The sequence below is a fragment of the Borostomias antarcticus genome (assembly GCF_949987555.1).
Source record: "Borostomias antarcticus genome assembly, chromosome: 6".
NCBI lineage: Eukaryota > Metazoa > Chordata > Actinopteri > Stomiiformes > Stomiidae > Borostomias > Borostomias antarcticus.
Window position 1 is genome coordinate 21,412,198 of NC_140239.1, and position 13,042 is coordinate 21,425,239.

The 13,042-nt window shown below is 45.4% G+C and overlaps 1 protein-coding gene across 1 annotated transcript; it reads left to right on the plus strand.

Annotated features, from left to right (window-relative positions):
* Positions 1 to 9,861: 9,861 nt before the first annotated feature.
* LOC311310550 (uncharacterized protein) lies at positions 9,862 to 12,678 on the plus strand (the record flags this gene model as incomplete). Its single annotated transcript, XM_084440059.1, has 6 exons — positions 9,862 to 9,947; positions 10,735 to 10,919; positions 11,221 to 11,441; positions 11,572 to 12,049; positions 12,272 to 12,442; positions 12,581 to 12,678. The coding sequence occupies 6 exons, from the start codon at positions 9,862 to 9,864 to the stop codon at positions 12,676 to 12,678; spliced, it is 1,239 nt and encodes a 412-aa protein (XP_084296185.1).
* Between the last annotated feature and the right edge of the window lie 364 nt (positions 12,679 to 13,042).

Sequence of the window (13,042 nt, forward strand, 5' to 3'; positions counted from 1 at the left end):
CGATTTAAGGGTCTCCGAATGATGATTCGACTCGTCGACTTTCAGGGGCCCTAGTCCTCACAATGTCTAGGCCTCACAATGTGTCTGACAAATTACGTTGCAGTGTGTACTCATCCTGGCTGCTGCTAGCAGCCATGAAATCATCCCATTCAACCCGGTCCAACTACACGCAAGACTTCTCCTTAGCTTTACTGATGAATGAATGAATGAATGAATGAATGAATGAATGAATGAATGAATGAATGAATGAATGAATGAATGAGTGAATGAAGTGAGAAGGTTCTATTTGGTATGACGACTTTTGGCCTATGATTAGGGGTTGTAATAACATTTGTGGTATCAAAGTACCACCTTGTCCGGCTGTCCCTCCGACCGTTCATGTCCAGGCTCAGAGCTAGACGGTGGTGGTGATGTTGACTTGCCTGTGGCCATGGCGTCCCCTAGTGCAAGGTGAAGTGGGCATGGAAGGCAGCACACACGCAATGATGGAGGTTCTAACGTGGTACCGTGGAGGTGGCCGTGCCGACCACCGCGTCGTCCCAATAGCTGAAGTGTTAGGAGCAGAGGAATCCAGGCTTGGGGGTTAACCATTGTACATCAACAGCCTCCCAGCCTCCAACCCCATGCAAGTACTAAGAGGGAGGAGATGGACGAATGAATGAGTGGATGAATGAATGAATGAATAGGTAGATGAATGGATGGTGTGCTCCTGACATCAATAGAAAGACAAAACGCAGAGACACTGGAGATGAGTGTCTGTGAAGAGGAAAGATCCGAAGCTCGTGGGTGAGGGGCTGAGAGAGAGTTTCTCCTCCTGTGTTTTTTCATCTGGCCGGTTCCTAAAAACAGTCTCCTCCCTGTCATAAGTGATTAATCTCTAGTCGTGTCCCAGGTTAACGTAGAGGGGGGAGAAGAGGAGCGAGATGTGGCGAGGAGCGGAGAAATTTAGAAGAAAAGCAGTGGAGAGGAGCAATTGAGGAGAAAGGGAAAGGAGAGGAGGGGAGGAATGGAGGAGAAAAGGAGAGGAGGAGGGCCCCATGGCTGTCGTGAAAGAGGGGAGGAAAACAACCCAAACTGGGTCAGCAGCACCCTAGACTGGAGCACACACACACACATACACTCTCTCTCTCTCTCTCTCTCTCTTTCTCTCTTGCACACACACACACACACACACAAACACACACCTGCAGCCGATGTGCTCTGTCAATCTGAGCCAATAAAAAGCAGACCAAATTAAACCAGGCCAGATCCAGCCTGGCTTATGTGCGTTGGCTGGCTTGTTTCTGTGTTGGACTGGTAGGATGGTAATGTCTGATAAATAAAGATGGGTCTTGTCACCAGGACACATCAGTTCCAATGCTTCCAATGCTAATCCAGCACAATAAGAACGGGATAGCCAGTTAGCTCATGGGCTCACAACAACTAACAGCAGCTTCCATAACATTAATGGTAGCGGTCAGTGGCTAAAGTAGTTACACTGATGATTCCTGTAATGTTAGCTATTTTGCTGCAATGGGTTCAACTTTTGTTTCTGGATAAAAGTCATGACTTGCTGTTTTGCACTTCCCTTTAGGTGGTGAATAAGTAGACCCAAGACACAGTGGGTTATTTGGACATCTACTAGGATCTTGATATTATATTGATATGAAGATATGAAAGTAAAGTATTTGCCCTAATAAGTAAATTGTAATTAAATGGTTCTTAGCTAAGTAACCTAAGTGTAGGCAGACTTGAAAGGTCAATTGTAATAATATCATGAATTAACAATTGTAAACATAGTACTCAACAGAATAGGTAATACTCAAGTCTTGATTGAAACTTTTCCTAAATGCTTTATTAAACATACAGACATGCACATTAAAAGTAGCCATAAGTTGGCTGTGCTCTCAGGACATGTTGTGGTTGTGACCATCTTTGTAAAGAAGAGAGGCATGTAATGCAGTGTTCGAGTGTACAGTGGTGCATAGTCAGTTGTCTATTGTATAGACAAGGTGCAAGGTGTCACGTGTTCACTTGTTGGTCCAAGAGGTGGCATGTGTGCCATTGTAATTAGAGTGAGGGCCTATGTATAGTACAACCAGAGTACTATAAAAGGAAAGTCTTCTTCTGAGCTGCTGGTTGGCAGGGGGCTTCTTCCGAGCTACTCTTTGGCAGGAAGCAAGTGATGTCTTGAGCCTCATTATAACAGAAGTGAACATGTGACACTTTGCACATTGTCTATACAATAGACAACTGACTGCACCACTGTACACTTGAACCAACACCTGACAACACTTAAGCAATTGACTTGTCTATACAATAGATAACTCACTCTGCACTACTGTATACTACTGTACAGTAAACTTGACATGTTATGTAATTGCACTGCCTGTATCACGGACACAGTCACAGCCATCCATGATCAGATACTGCTGTCTGGCCATGTCCTGTCCGGGTGGGGTTTGCACCTGAAGACCATCTTTGGGGGGGCTGGACATCAGCATTGCACAGCAGCTGACACCTGACTGGTGTTGCATCACGGTGTTCTCTGGCCTCAACCACACCAGGCATCCCAGCATCAAAGTTGCAACAGAACAGAAGGGAGATTGCATTAAAATATTGGCCACAAATAAAATACAACCATAACATGTCCATAAAATGGAATAGCTAATACATGACAATGATAATTACCTGAAGTGCTGGTAACTCTTAATGTTTGGGAGCTTTTTGAAATAGCTACTAAGATGCTGGTGCCAGTTGTAGCTTTCAACAAGCACTGTGCCATCCTCAACTCCGACAAGCTGTGGGGTGTTGACTTTCTTCACAGGAGCGCTGTCTCTCACCACCCGAGCAATGTCAGTAAAGGTTTCCACTCTGGTCTTCCTATAGCGCTGCTTGATCAAGCCAAAGCACCAGTCAGGGGCAAACTTGGTGTGGCCTGCAATCAGAAAGTGTAGGTCCAGCTTCAGGTGAAGCTTGTGCATGGTCTGCCAAGCACAGTACCACAGCACAAAGTTGTTCTTGTTTTGTCCACTGCAGTTGTCGCAATGACGGTCCACATGTGTTTCTCCAACTCCATAGTTGTTGAAGAAACGTAGTTGATGACTGCATTGCTGCTCTTGACGCCATCCCTTTGTCGATCAGGTAGTTCACTTGCTTTTATGGTACCTAAACATAAAAAGGCTCAATTAATGAACAGAAATATTGATCGAAGCCATATTACAAGAAATTCCTAACTTGCAGATCTCATCATTATTGTAGGTTATGGGTTACGATTTGCTTAATACCTACTGGAGAAAAACATCTCCTCTTGATCTGTTCACTTTAAACTTAAGACATAATTACATACATGCAGGGGTCAAAATTAACTTTTTAGCTCACCAGCCAAATGTCTGGTAGATGAAAAATTGTACCCACCAAACCTTTTTTTCCGCAGCCAAAAATAACATTTATATAAAGCCTTTTTTGTGTCGCGTAGACATACAGTACATTTAATCTGCATAATAACATGATATGGTGGTGAATAAAAACAGTGGTCAGAGCAGATTCCTGGTGCCACAGCACAGGTGGTGTTGTAGTCCTATCCCCAACTGAAAATATTGATCTAGTGATTAGTCAACCCATTGCTAAATCACAAACTTCTAAGCTATCCCATAGGAATGAGCCTATAACCATACCAGCTGGGCAAGCTGACTTTGCTAGCTACCTAACCTAGCCCTAATGATATTGTCCTGCTCGATTGCTGTGCAATATATCAACTTATCAACTGACCTGTTGTTAAATGTATTTCACAACACTGGTTATTCTAGCCAACAATGTCAAATATAGAGGGTTTTCACGGCCCGTCATCTGTCGGCCATATTGGAGGTTGATGGTACTGAATGTAGCTAGCTAGCTAGCTAGATAGATCAATAGACAGGTAGATAGACCTATCTATCTACCTATCTATCTAGTCATTAGCCTAAACCTGAGCTTATGGTGCGTTCGTTTGTGGTCGGAGGTGGCAAGTCGCAAGTGGCAAAATACCTACCTCCGACCTGTGTGCATTCGAGCTATATACCATTATATCACAGTTACCTAGTTATATCTAGTGCATTCGAGCAACTGGGGGCTGAGAAACATATCCGAATTTGCGACGAGGAAGTGCGAGTTCATGCGGTGTTTTATTTAATCCTTCCTAGTAGCAAGTCGCAATTTGCCACCTCCCAGTTATAAACGAACGCACCATTACACCTGCTAAACTTAAACCTCCAACATGGCCGGCCGTGAAAATCCTCTATATGTGACGCTTGTTTTGGCTGTCTGGCACAATATGGTTAGGTACATTAGCTAGTCACGAGACAGTCCCAGTCAGCTGACGTAGCATAGCTTTAGAAGACAACAAGTTTGCTTGCTGTGTGAATAGTTTAGCTACGTGGCAAGTATTGGTGACAAGGACTAGCTAGCTTGTAGTAGATAACCTTAGCTAAAGCACTTTGAGAGAAAGTGCACAGAATCTCCGACTCCCTGGGCCTTGAGTTAGCTAGCTAACACTAGCTAGAATGTTAGCTAGCACTAGCTAATGTTAGCTAGCTATCATTGGGCTTCATTTCCTGAACTTAGCTTTAGCTTAGCGTGCAGCCAGGTTATGGGTTACTGTTTACTTCAGATATTACTCTACATTTCAACCAGACATTCCAGTGAAACCAGGTAGTCAAAATAACTTACCTGATATAAAATGGGCACCGCAAACGCAGGCATTTCTGATGATGTCCTCAGTCCAGGCAAATTTGTCTGTCTTCCTCTGCTACTGTTTCAAGAATGCGCGCGCTTCTATAACATCCAGTGACGAAATATGTCATGGTACCTTGGTATGTCCACCCTAACCCTTGGACCGCTGACCTGGGAAGTCTGTGGAGTCTTTTTGTTTTGATGTTCTGGGACCACTGCCTCCTGTGGTAGCAACATAGGACTGCAGGTCAACAACTGGCGGAGAAAGCGACGAATAGGCATTCCCTCTTCATGGTGCGTCGGCTTACAGACACACAAAACAAAAATCCTAGTCATGAATTGAAACTCGTAAACCCTGCCTGCATTACCAGAGGTGGTACTGTTGTTTTAGTGGCATTTCTCTCCAGTCTGATCTACGTTGAACACAGCAGGGAGTCTACCCAGAGACTGCTCATCCAGCACCAGAACACTCGCCCTCCGCACCATCAATCTAGAGGGCAGGACAGGTACATAATGCTCTGGTTCTCTCTCAGGAAATCAGTGTTCTTTGTAAGGTACATTCATGATGTGTGTGGTACAGTAGTGTTACGATATCCTATTTTAGGTTAGTTAGATAGGTTAGTTAGGACAATGTAGTGATAGAAATGTTTAGTGTAGGAATTAGTTAGGTATGTATCTGTGGAGTGGTTTCAGGGAGGAGCTAGGTCACACAATGTATGAAGGGGCGTGGCTAGAGGCTCATCTAGAGATCATAGAGTGCCTAAGCGGAAGCAGGAAGGCCGTCCCATGGGACCTTAATTCGGAAACAATATGCGCAGTAATCAATGGAGATAAACAAATACTTTCTTGATCCCATTTGAATTGTGCCATGACCATACACATATGATGTTTGTCTAAAACATAAAAAAACAAAACATAATTTCCAAGTCAAGAAAGTCACAGTTTGTCGTAATAGGCTACTGTAAAGCAGTTATTCCAGAACAAGTTTACAATTATTTAAAGAGGTGAATAATCACTATTAGTCTGGCCATGTTGAGAGCTGCAGGAATGCGAAAGGAGGGTTAGTCAGTTCTGTAAGAGCTGGTATGCGAGATCGGCTTTTCCAGATTTTGGTGAGTTTTAAACTAGTGTAATGTCCGTTATTATTAGCAAACTTGCAAGTTAACTGAGATGAGTAAAATGTATGTTCTAAATTGACAAACATTATATGTGATCGTCATGGCACAATTCAACAGTTCTGGTATTATAGGTATATAGTGGAAAGGAGAAGTAGTGTCTTCCTTGGCTCTGCTAGTCCACAATCCTCCCAGAGCATCTGACTGGCCTTCTGCATGATGCAGTTCCACTATCAACCTCCCATGTTTAATTAGTGGTATGTTTCCAAGGCAGCTCCTGAGGGACTAGTGGAGCTCATAATGTTATGCTAATGAACCTATAAATACTTTACACAAAGTAATCTGAATAAATGTGTGAAGGCATACAATGAGACTATGATGAATTCACACAACACTGATAGCATCTTAGCTGGTACTATGGGTAGGGGTAGGGTTAACACAACACTGACAACATCTTAGCTGGTACTATGGGTAGGGGTATTGATAAAACACTAACAGCATCTTGGTACTATGGGTAGCACTTGTCAGTTATTGATCTGCATTTCATGCCTTGACCCTCACATGTTTGTTGTAAAGAATTATCTTAGTCTATGAGACAGACATGCAGAGGAGGTGATTTGGAACTATTCTATCTTCATGATAAGGTATTGGCCCAAATGCCCTCACTGGAGATTCCTCTTTGGTTTATGGGTAGATATGGGTTTACCAGGAAGGTTGGCTGTTTGGATTCCAACTGTTTGTTACATAAAAAGAGAGAGAGAGGGAGAGAGAGCTTCTGGTAGATCCACAGTGGCTGGGTGTCTGGAATAAAAGATAAAACAGTTCATTGGGGTTCTTTCCACAACTCTGTTTGTTCTTCACTTACATACTGTATGCTTTCTGTTTTTTTTATTCTTCATTCCACTTTAGTGTTCATTTTTCAGCATAAGAAGGTCTTCAAATCAAGAAGATGTTTTTATGATTATATGAAAAACACTGGATGGAATAAAACCTACTCCCCCTGGGAATCAGAATGATTGAATTAAAAAACGGCCTGTTTGAGTGCTCCATACCAAACTAATGGTGAGGTATCAAATTTAGCACACCTGTCTGAAGCTAAGATTGTCTAGAACAGACTTTGAAACTCACTCTCAAACTTCAGAATATTCTGTCTAAATCTGCTAATGATGGACTGCTAGGTTCTGGGGCATATTGCCAGGACAGGGCTTGTCATGCATTGTGGCTGAGTCTGCATATCACATAACATCAGTCTGGTGATATCTTGACAAGGGCTGTAGGGAGCGGCTTCGATCAGCAGCCCGCCTCCTCTGTGTCTCTCTCCTTTACAGTGCAGATGGATGAGGATCTGTAGCTACTAGCACCACTGCCTTGTCACAGCTAGCTGGAGTGTGAGCGGAGGTGCCATTTCTAGCGCTGATATCTCCGGTGTGCAGTAAAGTACAAGGAATATTCAGATCAGATTGAGGTGTTTTAGTGGTCAATGATAATGTGTAGGGTTTATTGTCATTGTTTTAAGGTCTGAGCTGAGGCGTTTTTGTGCTCTAAATCTGAAGTTTCAATTCACCATCTTCAAAGAAGGGTGCTTGAATCTGATGTGGTGTAGCTATAGAGTGAGAGTGTATTTGTGAGTGTTTGCGAGAGGGAAAAAGAATGACTGAGTGGAACAGAGAAAGAAAAAGAAAGAGGGCTGTTTCCAGAGCTGTTTAATGATCCAAAGAAGCATTCAGCAGTAGCTACTTAACCAAGCACATCTTCACATGAAGGAGAGAGGCTTCAGTCACACCAAAGTCAGATTACAAGGTCAGCTCACAAGGTCAAATCACAAGGACCGGGTTTCCCGAAACCTTCTTAGCGCTAAGAAGCTCTTTGAGTCTTCTTAAGGCTCCCGAAACAAGCAAACGGGAGCCTTAAAGACTCAAAGAGATTCTTAGCGCTATGAAGGTTTCGGGAAACGCGGCCAAGGTCAAATCACAAGGTCAGATCAGTCTCTTCTCCTGGAGGAAAATCACAGGAAGTCTCTCTGACTGACACTATGGTGAAGTGACCACAATCAGCCACGAGGGGCTGCAAGAGAGCCACCAACCAGCCTGGAGCTGTCCATGGTCTTATCACCATGGTGATGGTGTTCATTATGGGATGAAGAACAGAGTAGGGAAGGCAGATAGTCTAGCATGAGTGCTATCTGCATACACTGTATTTGTAAAAATCTTGATAATTTTGCACTGATTGATCAAAGTCAATATAAAACCAAGTAGTGACAGACGTACGTTGGAAGGACATAGAGTTGGGATAACAAGGAACCTTTTAGTCACAGCAACACACTGTTTTACAGACATTGGTTGACTTGCTCAGAAGCTGACACACTTGCACCCTGCTGTGTGTGTGTGCATGTGTGTGTGTGTGTGCACGCGTGTGTGTGTTTACGTGTGTGTGCATACAGTATGTGTATGCATACCTGTATGTATGTATGCGTGTGTGTGTGTGTGTGTGTGAGAGTGAGTGCGTATGAGTACATGCATGTGTGTTAATGCGGAGGAGTTGTCTGGCTGCCTCACCATGCTCTGCTGAACATCGTTAGACAGCAGCTGTCTGACAGAGCTGCCATTAGGACATATGACTCATATCTTCTAATAGGACAGTCATGCTCAACATTAGATCAATGTTGATAATATTACAGACAGCGGTAAAGAAATACCTTTGTATCTCACATTCAACTAAAAACATCTGGAGACTAATTTATTGATAGCTGCTGGAGAGAAGCATGTTGTTTGTTAGAGCAAAAGCAATATCAGGGGAACTAGGATAGAAAATATGAGAGTGAGAAGTGATAGAGATTGTTGTCTTCCTGTCTTGATCCCGAAGGTCGTTTATCAGGGAGCAGCACCTCTGACTCTGAGAGATGGGTGTTTCCATTTCATTTTTAAATTACGAACAATGGGAATGCCATTTCTCTCTTACATCACAGAGCAAAGCTTGAATAATGTTCATGGTTTTGATGCGATGAGGAAAAGAGACAGACGAGAGAGCAGACAGAGCAGAGCAAACAAAGCAGAGCAGAACAGCAGAACAGAGCAGACAGCAGAGCAGACAGACATGAGGGCTGCTGGATTATCTGCTAAACTCAGTTTACCCTCATACTGAAAACGGTATTCCATGAAAACCATTGAATCATCAGAAGAAGGGTGAGACCATATCAACTGAAGGCACTGCTAGGTGTGGAATCACCCCCCCCCACCCCCCACCCCCCAGTTTCCAGGGCAGGAGTTGACACAGACAGGCTAAGTAGCTGATGATGGGTTTCCAGCTGAAGACAGATCTACAGTATACAGGTGGAGAGATCAATGCAGCTCCATTGATTGTATGTCGTTCAGTAGATTTCTCACTACAATTCCTCCATTAGAGTGTCCACATCCCAGTTAATGCCCTGCCTATGTTTACACACCCCGGAACTCAAAACAACCCTGTTTGATCACAATGTGCTTTGATCACATGCTTCAGATCGTTGGTTGCTTGTTTCAGGCATTGAGTGTACCATACACAGAGTGTACTCTCTCTCCCTCTCTCTCTCTCTCTCTCTCTCATTTCTCACCCTCCCTTCTCAGCTGTGTAGAAGCTGAGCTGAGCTGGGCTGGGGCTCAGCTGGGCTTGGTTGAGCTGATCTGTGCTGAGTTTGGTTGAGCTGAGCTGGGCTATGTTGAGCTGAGCTGGGCTTGGTTGAGCTGAGCTGAGCTGAGCTGAGCTGAGGTTGGGCTGGGCTTGGTTGACCTGGGCTGGGCCATGCTGCCTTGTGGAGGCTGAGGTAGGCTCTCTCTCAGGTCTGGTAGGTAATTATACTGCTCCAGATGGCTGGATATTGTGATGCTGCTGGCAAGGCTTGAAAAAGCCTTTCATCTCCATCACACAGTCAGATGGTCTTTCTCAGCAGACACGTCAATCTGCACTGTTCTGAACCCCGTCTCACTAATCCCCCATCACTGCACTGTACACACGTCTCTCTCTCTCTCCTTCTCTCTCACTCTCTCTCCGTTCCCCATGTAATATAGAATGACATGGTGCCATGGCTGATGGTTCTCTCTCCTCTCAAGAGTATTACCAGTATTTCCTGCGGCCAAACCAGTTACACAAACTCAGTATCAAATACAGGTCGGTATCAAATACATGCGCACGCACGCACACACACATTAATCTTTGTATTCTGACTATGGCCAAGTCAAACAATCTACTCTAGCAGAGAGGCCCATCTTCTCTATCTCTCTCCGTCTCTCTCTCTCACACTCACACACACACACACACACACACACAAACACTGGCGTGAGTGAGTTTTTGACATGCCCATGCTCTCCTCCAGTGCTTAGAGGAGTTCAGCTTGACTTTGATGCTGGGTTAGGTGTGAGGTGGACCACGTCCATAGTCTGGTGGATGCCATTTTTCCCCAGAGACTGTGAGATAGAGGAGGTGCAGGAGTTTGACTGCTTCCCTGCGGTGTCCGTGGGCCAGAAGGCGGGGCTAATTCACTCTGACTAGCAGATAGCTACATGGCAGCGCGTGAGCTAAATCTGACACGGCCCGTTTGAGAGGCGAAACAGAATAGACGTGTGTGAGAAACGGAGGCAACAAACAGCAAATTCAGGTAAGTTCTGATCTGGTTAGGTCAGTTAGTGGCTGACAGATCCTGGATGTTGGTTCATGTGTGGGATGTTGGTTCATGTGTAGGGGATGTTTCAGAGGAACATGTGCAGGTGTTTCATTTCTGATTCCCTTGTCTGACTACAGACATGGGATTAACCTAAAATGAATTTCAAATTGTCCTTCAATACAAAAATTACTTTTAACTTAATTTCTTCCAAAACTACTGTAGTTTCTTTCTCTTCTTTCTCTCTCTCTCTCTCTGTCTCTCTCTCTCTCTCTTTCCCTACCCCCCTCCTCTCAGGATGCAGCGGATAACCTGGTTGGTTGTAGTGGTGCTGTGGGTGGTGGAGGTGGTGGAGGGATGTCCAGACCTCTGTAAATGCTCCCAGAAGGCCAGTCCCGAGAGGTCAGAGGTTAACTGCCATAAGAGGGGTCTTAGGACCTTCCCCTCCAAATTCCCCTCAGACTCCTGGATCCTGAAACTGGGTGTGTTTAAATGCACAGTTATGTTCAGTTGATACATGTATGATGGTTGTAACATAACTACAGTGTATATTGTGTACAGTAATGACAGCAGTGTAACAGGATGCCTCTGAAATGTATGCTGTGTTTTCCTATATCCATCTTTTTGGTGTGCTAACAGCAACCTTACACTAAAACACTTCAAAGCCCTGGCAATCTATATGACTCAGAATCAATAGACTCTGTATCGATGTGACAATAAACCAGAGGCTGGTTTCACCATCTTTTCTGTTAGAATTGTGTTTCTGGTGTTGATTTCCCCTAGGTGAGAACGGGATACAAGACCTACCAGCAAACGCCCTGAAACCCATCACTAAAATTGAAAGCATCAACCTGGAACGCAATGCCATCAAATCAATCCACCCTCAAGCCTTCTCCGGCGCCAGTCGGCTGATGTTGCTGAATCTCTATGGAAACCAGATCAACAAACTTCCGGTCAAAGGATTCCAGGACCTTCTCAACCTCCGCTTCCTCATGCTGGGCCAGGTCAGTAGCCAATCAGAGAAGCTTCTACAGGGCTGTGACCAATAAGAATACCTTATACTACATCTCATCTCTGAATAGCAGCTAAAATCTGGAAGGTTTGCTAGTCTGATCTCTCCCCCTGCCGGTCCAGAACCAGATCGCTAGTGTCAAAGCTGACATGTTTGCCGGGATGAGGAACCTCTCTGACCTGGACATGCCTCTCAACGCCCTGACCGTCCTGCCAGCCAACGCCTTCAAGCCCCTCATCGCCTTGAAGGTGCTGGACCTGGCCGTCAACCGCATCCAGAGGATCTCTGCCAAGGCCTTCATGGGCCTAGGCGAGCTGCTGTTCCTCAACCTAGACAACAACAGTCTGAAGGGCATTCCTACCGGAGTCTTCCGGCCGCTGACGGCGCTGGAGATGCTGGTGCTGGACAACAACCTGCTCTCCACGCTCAGCGGCGCCTCTCTGCAGGGCCTGGGCAGCCTGCAGGAGCTCTACCTGAGGAACAACGAGATCGAGCACCTGCCCCCGGACCTGTTCAGACACACGCCCAGACTCACCCAGCTGGCCCTCAGTGGCAACCGGCTGAATACCGTGGATGGGAACATGTTCGCCCAGCTGTCCGGTGAGTTCTGAACCACCTCCGCCGCATAAACTGAACACCAGCATTGTGTACTGGCCAGTCGCTCTGCATCAAGTGGCTGACTGGGTGTCAGTCTCTATGAATTTCCAGTGATTGCTGTGTATTCATATATGATCTTTGATCTAAACAAGTCGTTTGATGTCAATCTCCTCCCATAACTGCCATCAAATCCTAAACCTAATTCCTAATTCTGTCTACTCCCAGACCTGAAGGAGGTGTATCTCCATGACAACCCGTGGACATGTGACTGTAACATCGGCTCTCTGGTGCGCTGGATGTCCCAGACCCAGGCCAACCTGGCCCCCCTGGAGGCCCTCAGGTGTGTCGGTCCCGCTGAGCAGCATGACACCGCCCTCAACAGACTGCTGCCCGACAGTCTGCATTGCCGTGCCTAGGAACACAACCACATCCTACTCACCTGGGACCTACAGAGTCACGACCTACAGAACCACACAACCTGCAGAACCACAACCTACGGAACCGCACACCCAGCACCAGCCCAACCCCACACAGTCCAGAGAGCTCGCTGTGCCGAGAGCAGAAACCACAGCTCCGACTACAGCTTCACTAGCACCCAGATATGGTTCCTCAAACACCTGCTGCAGCCATAGGCAAGAAAAAGGATCACCTGGTGACACCAATCAGGCCAGACCTGGACTTGGAGTAGATCTATTTACTACATCGACAACTTCCTAGCATCTTCTGCTGTAGCATCCAAAGTTACACAACAGCATAGGACAGCTTAACTATTACAACCTAACTACTAGCTCCCACTCCTCTCTCTACCCACTCGCCTCACTAACTCTATTCAAGGTGAAACTTCAGTTAAGTTACCTCCTGTCATGATACATCCCCTACACCTGGTAACCCTAACCTCCCACACTTGCTTAACCTAATCCCCTACACCTCTTAAGCCTAACCTTCTACACCTGCTAACCCTAACCTCCTACACCTGCTTAACCTAATCTCATACAC